Below are 20,701 nucleotides of genomic sequence, written 5' to 3'. Positions count from 1 at the left end.
TATAACATTTCTCTTTTTTTCCATTCATGATCTCAATAGTCAAACATTCCAAAATTCCATCAATAGCCATAGACATAGTTGTGACAACATTATATTTTATAGAGTTATGAACATATATAGCAACCCCGCCACCCACCTTATTTAATCTATTCATGTATTTTAAATCATATCCATTCAAACAGAAATCTATTCCTTTATCGACATTAAACCAAGTTTCAGTGATGGCTATAACGCTAAAGGGGCGAGAAAATTGTTGCAAGTAATCCTTAATGAAATCAAAATTAGAGTACATACTTCTACTGTTAAAGTGAATTAATGAGAGCTTCCCGTCTAGGTTGATTTTTTTTTCATATTGTTCCTGTGTGAAATAATTACAATTTTTAACAAAAGAAGAGAGAAAATTACTTTCAGAATCTATTTCTGGGTCTATTATATTATGCTCCTTATATTCACAATCTAGATCAATTACTTTCTGTTGGAGAATTGATTTCAACGTGTCCATGTCATTTCCTGGTGTAATTAGAGATGTTGGTGTATTTATCATCTTTGATTGTCATTAGAGTTATATATTACCTCGATACATTAGTGTCAGTTGTACTTGTCCAGGTCCTCCATGTTCCTCACTATCAGTACTTTTGCCTCTTCTGGTGTCCCGTTTAGCTTGATGAAAATCTTGCAGTTTGTTACCCATGTATGTTGTATTTTACCGTTCTTCTTCAGTTGCCTTGCCTTCCTCGCGATGTCTGCGTTTTTTCGTGTCAGATGCTCATTAATGAAAACGTCCGTGCCTTTCAGTTTGCGTCCTTGTTTCAGCAGTGCGACCTTGTTTTTCCGATTGACGAATCTCATAATGACGGCCGGCGGTCTGTCGCTCCTCCTGGGCAGTGGGTGACATGCTTCTACATGCTCCAAGTCCATCTCTATCCCTTTGCTTTGGAGGAAGGACGCCACCTGTTGCTCCACCGAGCGGTTCTCCTCATCGCTTGGCTCCCCGACGTTCCCGGCCACCGCGCGCGCATACGAGCGCGGCTTGATTTTAATACCGCTGATGACCACATCGTTCGTACGGGTGTACTGCTCCAGCTCATCCACCCGCCGCTCGAGATCCATGATTCGTCTATCCTTCTGGGCATTTTGGAGGCGTAGCTGTTTTACCTCCTCCAGAAGCCCCAGAAGCAGCTCCTGCTGCGCCCTGACTGCGGCCACATCTCCACACAGCGCTCCGAGGGAGGTTTTTATGTCCTCGACCTCCTCTGGTGTTGGGCCTTTCTTGGGTGGCATACTGGGTAACCAGCCTTTCCAGTCCAGGGGTCCTTTTTTATTTAACTGGCGAGCTAGCAGTTGCTGGTAGTTAATTCGTACAACTTGCTAGCTATCTCCCGGTTAGGGAGCGCAGCCCGAAACACTTCGATCGATAGAACTAGTAGGATGTTGGTTGTCCTCTTCTTAACCAAAGTCCTGTTTGCCGTTTTAGAAGTTACAAAAGTCATTGCCCGTTGATAAGCAGCGACTGTAGAAAGCTGTAGAAAGCTAGCAGTTCAATCCAGTGTCTTTTCCACAACCGGCCTCCGCCATTCCATGAACCGGAAGTTGACCTCAGACTGTCAGGATGCTTGCTTTAATCACTCAGTACGAGAGCACTCCTAAGTCACTCTTTTAAAACTGCTTTAGTCCCTTTTCTTCTGTTAATTTCCATAACTCACTCCCCTGTCATATAACTCCTTTGAGTCAACATACCATTAGCTTTAAGTATATTTTATTAAACATTCACACCATTCTATCACTCATACAAATAGCAAGCTGATCTTCATTGCATATGCTTGTGTTCTTAGCCAGGTTTTAATCAATCTCTCTATGCATTCAGCTTCAGGAGCTTGTCTTTGTAAGGTTAATGCATTTTCTGTTTGTATGTGTATGTGTTATTTTTGCATCTATGGCTTCACAGTCTCCCAGACACTTCCCAATTCTCCAGTTAAGCAGTCCGTTTTCTTTTTTCCCCGAATTGCTAACCCAAACTTTAATTTCCCACCTTACATTACCACCCTCCTGGTCTTCAGCCAGGTGTTAGGGCTTGCTTTTCAGGTTCATGGACACATCATTCTGTGAACAATTCAACCAGAAACTTGCCTTAACTTATCCATTGATGTTAACCTCTAATTTCTTCCGACTGCTGGATCTGGAGAGTTGGTCCAAGTCTGCTTTACTCCTGAAAATAACAAAACTAAGACATTTTTATTATTATCACAAGTGCTTAAATGACCCATTTCTCTATCTCTGGTCAGAAACACCAATTATGCCATGCATGTAAGCGTGTTCTTCCTTGCATTTTATGTTAATTAAGTGTAAACTGCTTCTTCATTAAATTAATTCATTGAGTTCTTCGTTGCCTTTCTATGTATTCATGTTAATGTACACTACGTGTAAGCTGTTTCTTCATTGCATCCTATATATTCATATTTAATTTATGCATTTCACCACTGAGCTTTAGATTCAAACTATCTCCCTTCTGATTCATTTCAAAAATAATCTCACATGTAACAACTTGTGTATGTGTGTTTTCTATTCATTAAGGTAATGACAATTATTTTCTTTCATTATTCTTACCTTTTCTAATGTTTACCTCTTTGTTATGCTGTGGTGGACATCCCTAAACAGTCATGAGTTCAGGTTTCAATTTTCAGTCCAAACATATCCTGTATTCTCGCAATTAAACTCGTCCAGCTTCATCTCTCACCGGTCCCTTTTTCATTCACAGTGTCCTGTTCGTGCTTCAAAGCTCCAGCAAACACAGTCTCAACTCAGCTGTTGTCTTCTTCTCTGTTTCTTTACAGTCTTTCTTTTAGGTTAAGTCCCAGCATGGCAAATATGAGAGTCAGTGCCTTCAAGCAGACACATCACACTGTTCTTCACCAGCATGCATGTTGCCTCTTTCATACTGCTGGACTCATCAGTGGTCGTCAGTGTTACTGCTTTTGCTTGCACTGCTTTTAGCTTCAGTTAATTCTTCAAGTCCACGATGTTCTGACGGTCTTCATCAGGAAATTGACTGTCCTTTGAGTTTCTTCTCAGTTTCAGGGACAAAGTGAGAGATCAAGCTGCACAATTTCGAGCCACAAACTGGCTTATTTTCTCCCAATTCTGTTAATCTATTGTTATGGTGCTGCACTCAAGATTCCAATGTTGAGAGAAGTCCACCTGTATGGGCACTCTAAAGCATAGAATTAGTATTATATTCATTTTTTCTTAAAGGCTTCATTTGCTTCATGTGCCTAGAGGTAACTCATCTGTCTCTCTGTGTTCTTTCTTTACACACTCAGTTCCTTTTATGGTCATGCAAAGTTCCTGTCCCCGACACACACACACACATACTTCCTGTTTCTTCAGGCAACAGGCAGACTCTGTCTCCCTTTAAATTTCACAGTCTACAAACGATCAGTAATTCTACTAAATCTTGATCTAAAAACAATACACCTTCATTTCATGCACACTTTTAAATGGAGCTCTTTCAAACATAAAAATAAACTCAACCTCTCATACCATCACTCAGGCATTTCTTGAATTAAAAGCACTTGCAAACTTTAAACATCCTATTTTACCTCACAAAAGAAATATATTTCACACTCCTTTATTTCATACACACTTTTTAAATGTTCTAACCTCTTTCAGACGCCATGAATCGTCTCACACACCCTGCCTTTTCTCTCACTCAGACAAGTCACGCAGAGTCACTCAAATCAAATACGGACAGCATTCACACAGTTAAAAATCACTTAAAATACACTTTCCTATGCGTATTTTGGACATGCCTTCCATAATCAGAAAGAGCAAGTCAAAAGAAAAAAGAAACTGAAACCTCTCATCATCCTCACAGCTTCTCACCACACACACATAACTGAAAAAATAAAACACACCAGCATTTATGGCTCAAGATATATACATCTATCAAAATTCAGTCATTTACTATACATCCACACTAATATATTCAAACTGTATTTATACTCTCGTGATAAGCAAAACCAGCCTCTTAATTACAGGCATTTAGCAAAATTGGCAAACAATAGTTATAAAGCTCAATACTCTCGAAACTGAAACCACCCTCTCTGCGCGTCACCGCTCCTCATTTGCATTTATACACACCATCAGTGCACATCCGGCTGTGCATTGCTGACACAGAGACTGATCTTACTCATAGATCTCATATTTTATATTACACAGAGACGTCTTATTAATTACAACTGCACAGATTTTTCTAGGCCTCTTAAACCTATATAATTTCGACAAATTTAATAATAACGGTCCAACCGATCAAGTCCCAGACTTTTTTGCGACCAATTTTAGCCAGTATTCCGTCCCTGACGGTGGCCCGATTGCTAATGCCCTAACCAAATTTATCGTAGCCAAAAAAGCGCAGAAATGGGAGACTCTAACTCCTAGCAATTTTGGAGGTTCCCCAGTCCTCCCCGGTTTGTCGTACCGTACTATCCCATTAGTCGCCGCTAGGTCAAGGATAAACGTCTTTATCCAGGAGGGAGCGTTACCTCCGAGAAAATGCGCTTCTTAACAGACGCCGCTGTCGTCCTAGACAAATTTAGAATAATTTGAAACAACAATCTACACCCAACACAGGATTAAGATTGAGGCAGATCTCCCGTTGTGGACATAGGGGACTCTAACCCACGAAAATGACCATCACACGTAGACCAGATGACCAACGGGACTTGAACCCACACAATGACCAAATTCCCTATCATTCTAAGAGTTCACTTAGCAGTCCAACTGCTTTCTCTTTTCATTCCTTTATTCTCATTACTCAGTACTGTCACTTATACTTCATTATCATTACTTCAACTGGTAAACTTCATGAAAACTTCACCAAAATTAAAAAACAGACATTCACCAGTAATTACAGTGACCAGGCTTTTAATTTGACATGCCCCGGGGAATGCCTGCTCACTTTCACCACTGATTACCGTCTGCCCGTCCAATTACCACGGACCCCGGATCTCTCCGTCTACACCAAAACCATCCCTCTCTCTCACCGGAACGAGCCCCCAAATGTTAGGGTTCAAATGTTGAGAGAGGAATCCATAAATAACCACAGATCCAGGCGGGTGCAATTTAGACGGCATTTTAATGAACACATGTGTGAGTTCAACAACCCAATCAGTATTGAACTGCTTTACCATATTCAAACAACGGTTTTATAGGGTTAAGATAGTACAGCCCCCTTTTCTGTTGCTGGGCAGATTTAAACAAAGCATACATCACTCCAAAACCACAATGACTCTTAACATAGTCTAAAACAGAACATCTTCTTCGGGTCAACGCCAGGTGCTTCCTGTCTCCATCCTGCCCAGGCTTATCTTCTAGAACATCAGGTCCACGTTCTGCACAAAATGTCACTCATGCACAACTTTGCAGTCATAAACTCTTACCTACTAAATGAGTCTGTGTGTGTGTGCACGTGCGAGGGCGCGTGCATGCTGTGTACTGCGTACGTGTCATGACCTCTCACTATTTGTGTCTGTATGTGTATGTCACGTCTGTCTGTACATGCAGAGTTTGCATGTGCTCTCTGAACCTTAGTTAACCTCAACTTAGGCAACCAGGCTAAGACCATCCTGTGTGTAATGATCTTGACTTATGTAAAATATATAAGACAACTGTTTCAATCTAATCCAACTACTTAAAGCTTAAATCAAAGATAAATGCATAATAAACACCCTACTCTTTGGCTTGCACTCACTCTGCTTTCGGTTTCACTTCTGCCAAAGCATGCCCTGCAGACGTGTTTCCTGTCAGCCTGCAACTCCGCCTGTCACCCACTGAAGACTATGTGTAAGAATATAAAAACATTCAAAAGCCTTTAAAATTATAAATTCAACTCCACAGTTTGAAGTGGTTATACTGAACCTGTAATAAAGACTAATATAATACCAATATATTTGAACATCTGAATGCATCTAAATACAACATCACTATTAACATGAAATGGTAATGATGATTATTAAAATAGCAGCAAATAATAGCAGTAAAATATTTCTATTCTCAATACACCCCATTGAAGAGCCGTAGGCTGTGGATCTCTTAAGATCTCACTGTTGGGTTTGTAAGGCCATGTTACTCCTAAATTTCTATCTTGTTCAAAGAGAAGATCTAAAACAAAGTTCTAAGCCAGGGGTGTCGAACTCCAGGCCTCGAGGGCCGGTGTCCTGCAGATTTTAGATCTCACCCTGGGTCAACACACCTGAATCAAATGATTAGTTCATTACCAGGCCTCTGGAGAACTTCAAGACAAGCTGAGGAGGTAATTTAGCCATTTAAATCAGCTGTGTTGGATAAAGGACACATCTAAAACCTGGCCCTCGAGGCCTGGAGTTCGACACCTGTGTTCTAAGCTAATCAACCTGTGTGTTCTCCTTTTTTAAAAAGAATCGATAAGAGAATCGATAAAGAATCGAATCGTTAAACAGAATCGAAAATGGAATCGGAATCGTGAAAATCTTATCAATACCCATCCCTAAATAGGACTGTCAAAATTAAGAGCAAACAAAACAACTGCTGTATAGTGCCCTCCGCTATCTTTGTTTAATTAGTCACATGACTGCATCACATGACTAAAATGCATCATCGTTTTAGAAAGTCTCCGTTTTCACTGTCCACACTGCGATGCAAACACACAGTCTTCAAATGTATTCGTTTTCAAGAGCATTTTCAAAACGCTGTGTTTTTCCTTGGGGGAAACGCCGTCTCAGTGTGGACGGGAGGCCAAAATGGAGAGAAAACGATGCGTTTTCAAACAAAAACGCATTAGTGTGGACGTAGTCACAGTCTCATTAATGTCCACAATATGACACACACATCAGTGCAGTTTGTAGAGGCATGAGGATAACGAGAGTGTTCACTCACCAGCCACACTTGTTAAAAAAAATATCTAATCAGCCAATCACAAGGCAGAACATTTCATTTCAGCATAAAGACATGGTCTAAAAAAGTTTAAATTATAAGTATTTTTTCAGTTCTATAAATGTCGATATTACACCAATTATCGATGTAATATGTTTGTCAATGCTTTTCCCCAATCAATTGTCAATTTTACATTTATTTGTTCTTTTTTAATCTCTGACACTTGTATTACATAATTTTCTGGGCACTATTCCATAACTTTGCGGGCCTTATTCCCTGCCCACCCCCAATTATCAAAGGAAAGCTCTAGATTGAGACAGAGTCCAGTCCTTCTCCAGGAAACTGGTTTCTGAGCCAAAGCCATGTGTTGAGGTGAACTTGACCATATCTAGCCCGTACCTCTCAACCTTACGCACTATCTCAGGCTCCTTCCCGATCTCCCACCCTTGGCCGCCGCCCGGCACACACTGCACCCAACCCCTACGGCGCCTTCTGCGGATGGTGGGCCTACAGGAGGTTGGGGACATGTCCCTTTTTCAGACTGTGCCCGGCTGGGCTTCATGGACTAAGTCCCAACACCAGCACCCTCCTTAGGCATGGCTCCAGGGGCCAGCCCAGGTAATCCTATCCTGGGCAGGGTGAACTGTTCCCTAGGTCTTTCACTTTCAGGAGTTTTGAACCGCTCTTTGTCTGCTTCGACACCCAGGACCAATTTGCTATGGGAGGCCCTACCTTGGACACAGAAATCGCTCCACCATGATAAGGTAGTGGTTCATGGATGGGCCCCACACTTTAAACCCTAGCAAAATCCAAACAGGCGAGTCATTAAAAATATGAAACGACCAATAGGTTTTATCAAAGGGGAAATTAGTTATAGTAAGCAAAACTGATTTTTAACCTTATTTTACTGGTAGGAACACACATGAAAAAACTGCAGAAGAATTTAATAAATTCACCTCAAAAATGCATTTAATTTTTTTCTAATTCAGATTTAAATCTTTCCCCAAATATGGAATAAAAATGTAGAAGTGTGAGATATTTTGAGTTTTCACTCATCTTCTTTTAAATTCAATAAATTTCAAACACTTACCAGCTCCATTACTCTTCTTGCTGCACACTGTGAGAGATTATTATCAATGTGCAATACTTGTGCTAAAAATCCAGCGTGGGTTCATTGGGGATTTGAACCCAGGACTTCTCACATGTGCCAAGGTCACACCTGTCACATCTGCAGCACAAGGAGCAGGAGTCCAGTTTCCAGACAGCCCGATCACACAGATCCAGAGAGAACCTGCATCTGTAAGTTCCCCTGTCTTAAAGTGGAAAGAGACAACTTTTACCCTTTTAAGAGTAAATAAATCTGACAATAGTGTGTAGTTTATGATTTCATAAATGTTTCAGCAGCTTTTTGATTTGGACACGTGTGGAAAGACATGAGTGAAACTTTGCTTCATACTATGAGTGATCCTCATCATCACTGACCCAGTTTCTCTACAAAAACACAGAGTTACTATTTGTACTACACACTGTACTTTGACTGTACTTTGTTTTCTATAACCTTGAAGCCCACATGTTAATGTGTTGTAAGAGTAGCTGGCATTTAATGTTTTAACATATTAATTCAATATAATTATCTTTATTTAATTATTAATATAACTATCTATTCTTATGCTAATCTTTCACCAGTTAAAATATCCGGTCTTTAAGTCTGACGTTATTAGCCATGTCTGGGCCCTAAACTCCACTGCAGGTCCCAAAGTCAAATGATCACTGCAGCATTACTGAGAGTTGAAAAACTGTCTAAATTCTTTCATCTGTAATAAAATGATCAGTGTGGCTGCTCTACCATGTGTAAAAATTAAGTTTAAGATCCAGGCATCCATGAAATTTATGACATTTAACGGAGTTAGAAGTTAGCAGGAAGTTAGCTCACTAGCTTCTATCTAAATACAATATAGCACGTTCCTGCTGAGGGATTTATGAAACAAATTAAAACGTACAGCTCTGCTATCACTTCCAACATAAATGAAGACAGGAAAGTAAAAAGCAGTGACGTTTGTAGGGTTACTGAAGTTGGGCTAGCTGGTATGATGTGCTATGTGATCGCTAGCGCGACAAAGCTATGTTAGCATAACATAAGCAGTAAAAGCTGGAGGGCGAACGCTAACGAACGGAGGACTTTTTTCCACTCAATAAAAGTTAACTTAAGTGTTCCCAATGGTTAGGGACAAATGCAATCACATGGCAAGATGCTGTAAACGGACCAAACATCGGTCAGGAGAACAACTGAGATAATCCATCCACAATACGAGGTTAGTGATTAATATACTGCTGCATGGGCTGGGCTGTAGTTACATCTAAGGGTTTAAAAACTGAGCTTTAAAGTGATTAGCGGTAATAAAAGCCATGAGAAGCCGACAGTGATCAGGGGCTTGTTGAGATTAAATAGAACAAGACATAAAGCATTAAAACATGTTAAAAACACAGCAGCCTTATTAAATGCAGACTACTTTGGGCCCGGAAGCAGGATTCATCACGTCATCACTTAAAGACCGGATACCTCGGGCTCATTCTAAATATGGTAAACTAAAAACTCATCTGTGTTGGCATTTTATTTGTTTTTTAGTTTATTTGTGAGGGAGGGCAGCCAAGAGAACAGTCTCCTCCTCTGATAAACATGTAAACATGTTTCCATTTGTCACCTCAGTCTTTACTCTGAAATACAGGAAGGGAAATCGTGCCTCAAATAATTACCTATGAAACCATTTCTTTATTTTTCACACCAAACTGTCTTGTAAGACAAACTTTACAGAGTTCATTGAATACAACTAATAAACTGAGCTTTCACAACAGAGCAATAAAAAAATCCAACAAATTAAAAACAGAAAATAATAAAATTAATCAGTGATTAAAATCCAAAATGATAAAACTGCAGCTGGATTATTGTAATGGTACAAATCAATGTTAATTATCTCCTAATACTCATAACCACAAATCAGAGTTTTCTCTTTGAGAAATTTAGTTTCTTTCATAAAAATACAATAATAATGACTCATGAGGCTTCTAATTATCAATGTTTGCTGGTTATCAAAAAAAACAAATACTGCACAAATTCATCCTTTAAATGTCTATTAAACTTAAACGTGCAAGAACTGCTGCAGTATCAGTTCTGTATAATAGATATCATTGCCACATAAAAATTAAAGTACTAAATTCTCCAAAAGTTGATTGTGTTCATCTGGATGTAGCGTTTTTTGGGAGAAACGTTTCGTCACTCATCCAAGTGACTTCTTCAGTCTCAGCTGACTGCAGGTTTCCCCAATCTTATAAACAGTACATTTAAATAATGACTGAAACCAGCCCACTGAGGAACAATGGGCTGGGAGGTCAGTTCCTTAATCTAAATTATGCAAATTCTCATGACCATTGATCAACAACCACTGACCAAAACCCACTGATTAATGGCCATGAGTACCATTCACAGAGAGTTGGGGAATGGCTGCAATCATAGCATTGTAAGATGGTGACAGATGTACCCTTAGGCCCCCTCCTCGATTCAGAGATGGTCTTTCCCTTTTCACGTATATCCCTATTCACTGCGAATGGTACTCATGGCCGTTGATCAGTGGTTGTAAGAAAAGGAAAAAATTTTGGCGTAGGTATCTATACTTGCAGATTGATAAATTTAAGGATTATTCACGGTCTCTTCAGATTCATTGTGATCCAGTGATTTCAGTACTGCATGATCACGCTGATGTTTGCACAGAGCAGAAAATGAAGTGAATTTTTTTCCATATTAGTAACAGTAAAACTATTTACAGTGTGGGATCGTTTGTGTTTGGAGTATGAACTGTAATTCTTGAAGCTGCTTTTTAACCCCACTGTGACAGAATTCATGTGATGTGGGGAAGCTTCTCCCATATTCTTTGCAGTAGTTCATTTTGTCACCAGTCTGTCTACGTTGATGTCGTTTTACACTCAGTTGCTGACTGAAACGCTTTCCCACCACCACAGTGACGACAGGGTTGAGAACTGGATCCATCTGTGTCACTCTGCTTCTAAACAAAGACACAAAGATAGTGAAGGTCAGGCAATTCCTTCAACATTTTTATCCTGAATGTTGCCTGAAATAAAGAGCATCTCTGCCAACGTCCACATTTTACTGTTTACATTATAACACTCAGCTTACTGGGCGAAAATGACTCTTAATTTGTAGGTAATCTACTTAATGGGAAGATTGGTGGTTAAACCCCTGGATGCTGTACTCTGCATCCCACAAGATACTAACCTCAAGCTGCTCTCCGATGCTTCCATTGGATTGTGAATGTCAGATAGGTAGGAAGGGGAGAAGCTTTTAAAACTTTACTCTTCCAACAAGTTTCAGGAGATTTGTATCAGATTTGACTCAATATTCTGTCCATAAAGTTTTCATGTCTAATTTAGCTTTGAAATTAAACTTCATTCACATAATACTTCAAAATAGCGGCAACAGTAAAAATATAAATACATACCTCACAGTAACTGCACTTATAGTCTCTTTCTGGTGTGGATCTGATGGTGAACTCTCAGGGAACGTGGCTCTTTAAAAGCCTTTTCACACAGGTCGCATTTATAAGGTCTCTCCTCAGTGTGGGTAAGTTTGTGGCGTTGCAAGTGTGGATATGTTGTAAACAGTTTGCCACACAGATCACAGGAGTAAACGTCATGTCTGGTGTGAATCCGTACGTGAATATTGCGGTAACCTAGCGTCCTGAAAGTTTTTCCACAAATGTCACAGCTGTACGCCTTAATTCCAGAGTGGGTAACTAGATGATGTCGTAAGGTGCTACTGAAAGCAAAAGCTTTACCACACTGATCACAGCTGTACGCCTTAATTCCAGAGTGGGTAACTTGATGATGTCTTAAGGTGCTACTGCAACTAAAAGCTTTACCACACAACTCACAGCTGTATGGTTTAACTCCACTGTGGATGACTTGGTGTCTTTTTAAGTTTCCAGCCTGGGTAAAAGACTTTCCACACAACTCACACATGTACGATTTAACTCCACTGTGGATGAGTTGGTGTTTTTTCAAGTTTCCAGGATCATTAAAAGACTTTCCACACAAGTCGCAGCTGTATGCTTTAAATCCAGAGTGAGTAACTTGATGACGTCGTAAGTGGCTACTGCAAGCAAAAGTTTTTCCACACTGATCACAGCTGTATCCCTTGATTCCAGAGTGGGTAAATTGATGACGTCGTAAGGTGCCACTACAAGCAAAAGTTTTTCCACACTGATCACAGCTGTACGCCTTAATTCCAAAGTGAGCAACTTGATGACGCTGTAAGTTACCACTGCAAGTAAAAGCTTTACCACACAACTCACAGCTGTATGCTTTCTCTTCACTGTGGATGAGTTTGTGTGTTTTTAACCTTCCAGGATGGGTATAAGACTTTCCACACAACTCACAGCTGTATGGTTTAACTCCACTGTGGATGACTTGGTGTGATTTTAGGTGTCCTTTCTGGGTAAAACGTTTTCCACACAACTCACAGCTGTACGGTTTATCTCCACTGTGGACGAGTTGGTGTGCTTTGAAGTTTCCAAGATGGGTAAAACCCTTCCCACACTCATCACAGCTGTATTTTTTCTCTCCCTTTCTTCTGTGAGGTTTGTCGGCCTCCTGAGAGCGCTGACTTCTCGCTCCATGTTGGTCCTGCAGTGACAGAGATACAAACAGAGGCAGTGAGTGGAATGCAGTCGTGGAACAAACTGAAACTGCCTCCATTAGTGGGATCCTAGATGTCAACAAACACATTGTAGGTGGATGACTTGGTGTGTTTTTAAGCTTGTCTACTCTGGACAGAATCAACCTTTTGGGAGACATTGTAGGGGTGTTGCGCTCCAGTCTAGGGGTACAGGACCATAACATAAGGGTAAGAAAGGAAGTGACCCAACCCGGGTCCCCCAAACCATACCCAGAAGCCAATCTTTGAAGTGAACGGTGGTTTATTTGTGTCTACACTGAAAACTTAAGTCCGGGGTGAACAAAGGCCAAAATAACAAACAAAACAAGCTAAGTCAGGAAAGGAGGTGCTACCTAAAACCCTATGTCAGGGGTCGGCAACCTGCGGCTCTTTAGTCCCTTTAATGCGACTCCACGTGGTTTGGGAATTTATTTTTATTTTTTTTGTAAGTAATTAGCTGAAGTGTATTTTATTTATGTTAGTTCTTTTTTAACTTGTAGTTCTAAATTGGAAGATTATTGTGATATTGAAATATAAATATAAAATTATATTCTATTAGTTTTTGATCACTCAAAATAAGCGTCACACTTGCGGAAGCCGGTGTACCCGCCGAAACGCCGTACATTTATTGAGACTTTCAACCCCAGGTAAGCCAATTATGGATCTTCGGATCCACATTATGTCAGCAGCTCCACCGTGAACTATGTTAAAAACAAACACTGCTCACGCCTCACAGATGACAGCTTACAGTCCTGCGTAAAGACGAAAGTGTCTTCGTACAGACCCGATTTGCAGACACTGTGCGCAGACGTTCAGGAGCAGAAGTCTCATTGTAAACATATCACGGCAGACCCGACGATGTTTGCATGAGCACGCTTTTCAGCATCTCTTTATTGACCACTTTTCACACACGGTTGCTGTACGCATACAGCCGGCTGTAGCTTTTCAGCTCACAGCCCGACACACACCAACAACAGCAGAGAGAGCACAGACGTTAAGGCGGCGAGGCGTGATTGCGGGTGCTGCTCAGGTGCGTCCGCCTCCCCTGCAGCGGTGCTGCAAACCACGCCCCGCCACACACATTAACAAGGTAAAATAGATATTTAGGCAGAATTTTGCAAATATCTATTTTTCATTTTTTAGCAGCATAGAGCTTTTTTTCCAGTTATATTTTTAAAAGTCAGGTCAAGGCTCCAACAGCCCAAAGGCGATATAAGAGTGGCGGCTGACAACAGTTTTTGTTTGCTACATGAATCATTTTAGTTCAGCTGGGTGTCTTTGCTTTTGTTATATTTCTTTAAGAGTTCAAAATGTGTTGATTACACAAAATGTAACTTTGTCTGTAGCACTTCATGGATTTAAGCAACACACCTTAGTTGTTCACACAAAGCATAAAGGTAAAAAACAATATATACAGTGTTATCTTCATTTTAGATGTCAAAAAGGATTTGCGGCTCCCAGTGTTTTCTTTTGCGTGGAAATCGTGTCCAAATGGCTCTTTGGGTGTTAAAGGTTGCAGACCCCTGCCCTATGTGAAACAAAAACCAAACAAAAGACACAGGCTACACCTAACTCCCTAACTGAAATGAACAGGAGAAAACAGCACAAGAAAATATTAAGGCAGCTCACCCCTTCTGTTTCAGTGTCCATTTACAAGTTAATTAATTTACACACTATATACAAAAACTCAGTAAATCTCAGGAGCCACACACGGGTAACACAAGGTTTGGAAGCCAGGGTCAGGTCTGCTGCTGTCAGGCGCTGCCGCCGACAACTGCTGGTGAGGCATCTTTTAAAAACAGCCACATGATCAGGGGACCAATCAGCCGCCGTCAGCTCTCCAATCAGGAAGGATCTGTAGATTCTTAAAGACATAAAACACCACAAAATATACAGCTGGCCAGGGCCGTAACACTGCCCTTCCCAAGACCAAACATCTCCCCTACGGATGTTTGGCACTTAGGAATGGAGAAAACCACTCGACAGTGCATCTGCTGTCACATTCTCGGTTCCTTTTTTGTGATGGATCTCCAAATTAAAATCCTGTACTAGGAGTTACCATCTCATGAGCCTCTAGTTGGAATTTTGTATTCTAGTCAAAAACACAAAGGGCTTGTGATCGGTGTAGACAATGACAGGCGATGAACTACAACCTATATATGTTGTAGCGCCAAAATGAACCAAAATGTGGCAGTGCAAGCAACAGGGAAAGAGCATCTTTATCTATGGTACTGTAATTTTGCTGGTGAATGTTGAATTTCCTTAAAAAGTAACCGATTGGATGATCAACACCCTGCTCATCCTTCTGCAACAGCACCTCACCTGCACAGCTGGCGCTGGCATCCACCTCTAGTTTGAAAGGACGCATAAAATCAAGAGTGGCAAAGACTGGTGTTCTGAACTTTGGCAGACTGAAATGCATTCTGGCATGTGGATGACCACACTAATGGTTTTGACACACTAGTGAGACTGGTGAGAGGTGCAACTACATCAGCAAAATTTTTGCAGAAACCACGATAGTAGCCGGCCATTCCGAGAACACGGCGAATCTCACATCTAGTGCGAGGCAGAGGGAAATGTAGGACAGCCTGAATTTTGGCCAGGAGGGGGCGCACCTGACCCTGACCCACCTGCTTCACTAGATAAGCCACAGTGGCTTATCTAGTGAAGGTGTTGGAATGTGGCAGGGGCATTTCGAATGGCAAAAGGCATGACGATATATATTGGAGAAAGTGATTGGGAGTGACGAAGGCGGAACTGATGCGTGTGGAGTGAGGGGAACTTGCCAATAACCCTTTAATAAATCAAGTGACAAACTTTGCAGAGCAAACCCTATCAACACAATCTTCCATTCGGGGGAGAGGATAGGAGTCTGGTTTGGTCACACTGTTTACTTTTTGAAAATCTGTACAGAAACATGGGGTTTTGTCTTCCTTCGGCATGAGAAGGCACTCCATGTACTAGAACTCGGGACAGCTAGACCATTTTTTAGCAAGTAGGAAACTTCTTGCTGAAAAAGTGCGCATTTGGTAGGTATTGAGGAACATATATGTTTTCTTAGTGCTTATTTGATTATTTTGTTTATGTATTTTAATAACAGGCCAGCTTTGACTCACAAACCAATTGCTTAGCCAGACTGAAATACTGTGCAAAAACAGGAAACTGTGAAGAACAGGAAGTACAGAAAAGCGGAACTAAGCAATGCACACACACAGATCAAGTAGGGTTACTAAAATAACACGAGGAGCGAGGATGCAGACAGTTTTGCAGCTATAGGGTAGACATGTAGTATTGAAATAGATCAAGGGACGGTTTAGTAGGGAAGGAGCAAGCGGATTATAACATAGGTGATATTCTTGTAATGTTTTAGATCTGCAGAGGGTTTGGCCTGGTGCACATCCCTTTCCGAAAAGTAATGATTGAATAAAATAATTATAAATACTTTGACAACTGAGTCGTGTTCTCTCTGTCCAGTAAAAGAATAAAAAGAACAAGATTTAATAGTAGGGTTCACACGACAAGCGTGTTGTTTGATCTGAGGATGGTCACCTACATCTACGTCATGTTCATGACAGTGGTGCGAGGTGGAGTGTCAGCAATCAGGGATGGGTGATTTTTGATCAGAGAGCACAAATCATTCTGGGCAGCATCATCCAAATGTTTTAGGTGGTATTTTAAATTCACTAATATTTCAGAGTTTCTGAGTCGGGAGCAACCCTCAGCACAAACGAAAACTAAGCCATCACTTTCTGGATTATACTGAGATGGGGCCGCTGACACAACTACAGGCAAGGCTGATGGTGCAGCAGGGGACGAAGAGGGGTTTACACCTGCCTCGCGAAAAAATAAGGCTTCATCAGGTTGACGAGATGAAGCCACATGACGCTTTCTTCTACAGTCTGGGGTGCCTATAACAGAATCTGTGTCACTCAGTTTCTCTTGGACAATGTAGGACCCACAGAACTTTGTCTGGAGAGAAAATCTCTTTGAGCAGTTGCGGGGACACGCACTGTGTGTTCAAACACCAGATCTGCGGGACTGAAACCCGTGGACTCCTGCACACGCTCTCTCACCAATAGAAGGAGAAGAGGCAGACCCTCATCCCACTCTCTTCCTGACTCGACGCAGAACTTTCTCATCATAGCTTTTAATGTTTGATGGAAACCCTTGAGCACGCCCTGTGATTCGGGATGATACACACTGGATTTTTAATGCTTTATGCCAAGCGATTTCAAGAGCTGAGTGAAAATTTTGGATATGAAGTTTGACCCTCGGTCCGTTTGAACAGATTTTGGCAAACCGAAAGCGGAGAAAAAGTTCACTTGCACTCTGACAACAGCTTTGACTTTAACAGTGTGGAACGGAATAGCCTCGGGGAAGCGTGTGGCGGCGCACATCAAAGTTAAAATATACTGACGTCCTGACTTTGTTTTTGGGAAGCGGTCCTACACAATCAATGAGTATGTGCTCAAATGGTTCCCTTAAAGCCCGGATCAGATGCAATGGAGCGGGAGGAATAACTTGGTTGGTTTTACACTGACCTGATAAAGGTGACAGGAGCGGCAGTACCTAGTTACCTACATTCCACCCAAGATCACTCGATGAGGGAGGGTGCCATTTACGCATTAACACGTTGTTGTCAATGCTGTAAACATGGGGGGTTTACTCGTTGGAATTTACAGCAAGTAAACATTTGGCCAGAGTTGGATCATTCTGTTGCACATGGACAAAATCTGCTTTGCTTACCTCAAAAGACAGGTCCGGTGTAGCAGGTAGCAGGCTATCAGACACACATTTTTCTGCTTTTTCCACAGGTGGCTCAGCTTTCTCAGGATCACCTTCAGAACACAGGAAAGAGTCAGACAAATCAACATCACTGTATCTGCGCTTATGCACACATGTGACGACACAGGCAGGGAAAACAGAGGGCAGACTGTCAGCAGCAGATTCAGAAACAAAAACCAAATCATCGATGGGGTTTTCAATTACCTCGGAGATTGGGAAAATCTTTCCATTTGCTAGATCATTCCCCAGAATAATAGTAACCGCCTGTACGTGCAAGCGAGGGCGCACCCCAATTGCTACCGGGCCCGAAACGAGAGGTGACTGTAGGAAAACTCTGTGTAGCGGAGCCCGTGACACACACATACATCTCCACTCCCCGCACGAGAGCATCAGCACCACAAAACGAGTTACTAGAAAAAGGCAACGCGCTATCCAAAATGAGAGACTTGGTAGCGCCAGTGTCACGCAAAATCACAATCAGCACACAATCCTCCTCTATTCCAGTAGGTGAGGCGAACGCTTTTGAAATGAAAGGTCAGGAGGATCTGATGGGATTAGGCATACAGACCAACCGACTCAAACCTGGAGACAACCAACACTTTTTGGTTTTCTCCAGGTTTGAGTTTGCTCTTAGGGACGAAGTGATGGACAATTAGTAATGACATGGCTGGTGTCATGGCAATAAAAGCATTCACAAACGTTCATGGGAACTGGATCAGGGTGCGTTTGCTGTGCAGGAGAAACCCTTAAGCTCCTCGCAGGCGTAGACAACGGAGTATATTCACACAGCTGAAAATGTAGCGCAATGGGTCAACAGAAACTCATCTGCGAGAACAGCAGCTTTAGACAATGAATCCACCTTTTGCTCATTGAGGTACATAACAACATTTTCTGGAAGACACGTTTTGAATTCTTCCAACAGAACCAATTGTCTTAGCTAAGTAAAATCCTTCACTTTAGTTGCACCCAACTACTTATCAAACAGGAGAGCCTTCTCCCTGGCAAACTCTACATGTATTTGGTTGGCAGATTTTTTGCAGGACCGAAACAATTGGCAACATGCCTCAGGAACTAACTCATAAGCCATTAAAATAGTGGATTTCACAATTTCATAATCCAGACTGTGATCAATGGATAAGCTCGTGCACACTTCCTGTGCTTTCCCCACCAATTTGCACTGCAACAACAAACTCCACACGTCCTTGGGCCATTTTAAAGTGTTTGCGATGCGTTCAAAGGCATTAAAGTAAGAGTCAACCTTACTTTCTCTGAAAGGTGGCACTAAGGCAATTTTCTTTCTTGCATCAAACTGGTCAGAGGAGAATCAGTCAGATGTTTTACTCACAATTTTACTCAATGGGGTAGAGGTAACATTGCTCCATAGGCCTTATTCGGAGATGCAGTAGCTCAACTTCTTTGGCTTTAGCCTAAAGCTCCACCTCTTTCAGGCAAAGGGCCAGCTTAAGATCCTCCATAAACAATTCTGGTAATTGTCCAGCCAGGATAATGTTTGGGACCTGAACGGCAGCAGGAGCCTCTGTGCCTGGTGTCATCTGTCCACTGGCAGCTTGTGGGATGGTGGCAGCAGCTTCTGATTCCACATCCACCATCAAACCTCCAGACGCATCAACCGGTCGAAGTTTCACCTTCGCAATTACCCCTTTTTCCACCATCTGCTCTGCCAGACACTGCTTAATTTCTGCCTTTTTTGGATTCAAGTGGACACTAACATTAAACAAATTTGCCACCAACAACAAATCTGCCTTGGTGCATTGATCCAACTTGTCCATGGTGGGTTGTTGTGCAAAATAATCCACATCAAAGTAATTACGGCTAGTTTACCACCTACACCACAAGAAAGCTGCCAACCAAAAGCTGAAGGAAACCTACAAAACACAATGAGCAAAAAAATGGGCAAATGAAAAGAGCGTACAAGCCCCCACTTTATTTTCCGCCCCAGTCTAAGGATACACTTGAAGTCCACTGTGGATGAACTGGTGTCTCTTTAAACCTCCAGCCTGGGTAAAAGACTTTGCAAACAACTCACATATGTACACTTTAACTCCACTGTGGATGAGTTGGTGTTTTTTCAAGTTTGCAGGATCGTTAAAAGACTTTCCACACAAGTCGCAGCTGTACGGTTTAAATCCAGAGTGAGTAACTTGGTGACGTCGTAAGGTGCTACTCTGAGCAAAAGCTTTACCACATTGACCACAGCTGTGTGTCTTGATTCCAGAGTGGATGAGTTGATGACGCTGTAAGTTACCACTGCAAGTAAAAGCTTTACCACACAACTCACAGCTGTATGGTTTAACTCCACTGTGGATGACTTGGTGTGTTTTTAAGCTTGAAGGGTGGGTAAAAGACTTTCCACACAACTCACAGCTGTATGGTTTAACTCCACTGTGGATGACTTGGTGTGTTTTTAAGCTTGCAGGGTGGGTAAAAGACTTTCCACACAAGTCACAGCTGTATGGTTTAACTCCACTGTGGATGAGCTGGTGTGATTTTAGGTGTCCTTTCTGGGTAAAAAGTTTTCCACACAACTCACAGCTGTACGGTTTATCTCCACTGTGGACGAGTTGGTGTGCTTTAAAGTTTCCAAGATGGGTAAAATTCTTCCCACACTTATCACAGTTGTATCTTTTCTGTCCCTTTCTTCTGTGAGGTTTGTCGGCCTCCTGAGAGCGCTGACTTCTCGCTCCATGTTGGTCCTGCAGTGACAGAGATACAAACAGAGGCAGTGAGTGAAATGCAGTCGTGGACTAAACTGAAACTGCCTCCATTAGTGGGATCCTAGATGTCAACAAACACATTGTAGGTGGATGACTTGGTGTGTAAATAACAAACAAAACAAGCTAAGTCAGGAAAGGAGGTGCTACCTAAAACCCTATGTGAAACAAAAACCAAACAAAAGACACACGCCACACCTAACTCCCTAACTGAAATGAACAGGAGAAAACAGCACAAGAAAATAGTAAGGCAGCTCACCCCTTCTGTTTCAGTGTCCATTTACAAGTTAACTAATTTACACACTATATACAAAAACTCAGTAAATCTCAGGAGCCACACACGGGTAACACAAGGTTTGGAAGCCAGGGTCAGGTCTGCTGCTGTCAGGCGCTGCTGCTAGTGGTGTGCGGATCAATACTGAAATATCGATTCTTCCGATACCAGTCATTAATGTTCTAGAATCGATTCTCATATTACAATATCGATATTTTAGTAATTTAGGGTAAATTTGTAGTTTATCATTAACAGGAACAAAGTGGAAAGAAACTATAT

At 41.6% G+C, this 20,701-nt stretch overlaps 1 protein-coding gene across 6 annotated transcripts in view; it reads right to left on the bottom strand.

The window, feature by feature from the left end:
- Positions 1-10,503: 10,503 nt before the first annotated feature.
- LOC102075971 (zinc finger protein 729) overlaps positions 10,504-20,701 on the bottom strand; it is a 32,224-nt gene continuing 22,026 nt past the window's right edge. For 2 of the 6 annotated variants that reach the window (XM_019356719.2, XM_019356718.2), the window contains exons 5-8: positions 19,464-20,130; positions 17,378-17,469; positions 11,418-12,600; positions 10,504-10,964 (exon numbers count right to left, since the gene is read on the bottom strand). In XM_019356719.2, coding sequence (XP_019212264.1) covers positions 11,434-12,600; positions 17,378-17,469; positions 19,464-20,130 — 1,926 coding nt within the window. In that variant the 3' untranslated portion in view covers positions 10,504-10,964; positions 11,418-11,433. The other 4 variants (XM_019356720.2, XM_025910337.1, XM_019356722.2 and 1 more) reach the window with 4 other exon arrangements.

The sequence above is a fragment of the Oreochromis niloticus genome, linkage group LG9, assembly GCF_001858045.2.
Source record: "Oreochromis niloticus isolate F11D_XX linkage group LG9, O_niloticus_UMD_NMBU, whole genome shotgun sequence".
NCBI lineage: Eukaryota > Metazoa > Chordata > Actinopteri > Cichliformes > Cichlidae > Oreochromis > Oreochromis niloticus.
The sequence above is the reverse complement of the archived record's forward strand: the minus strand, read 5'-3'. Positions and strand labels throughout refer to the sequence as shown.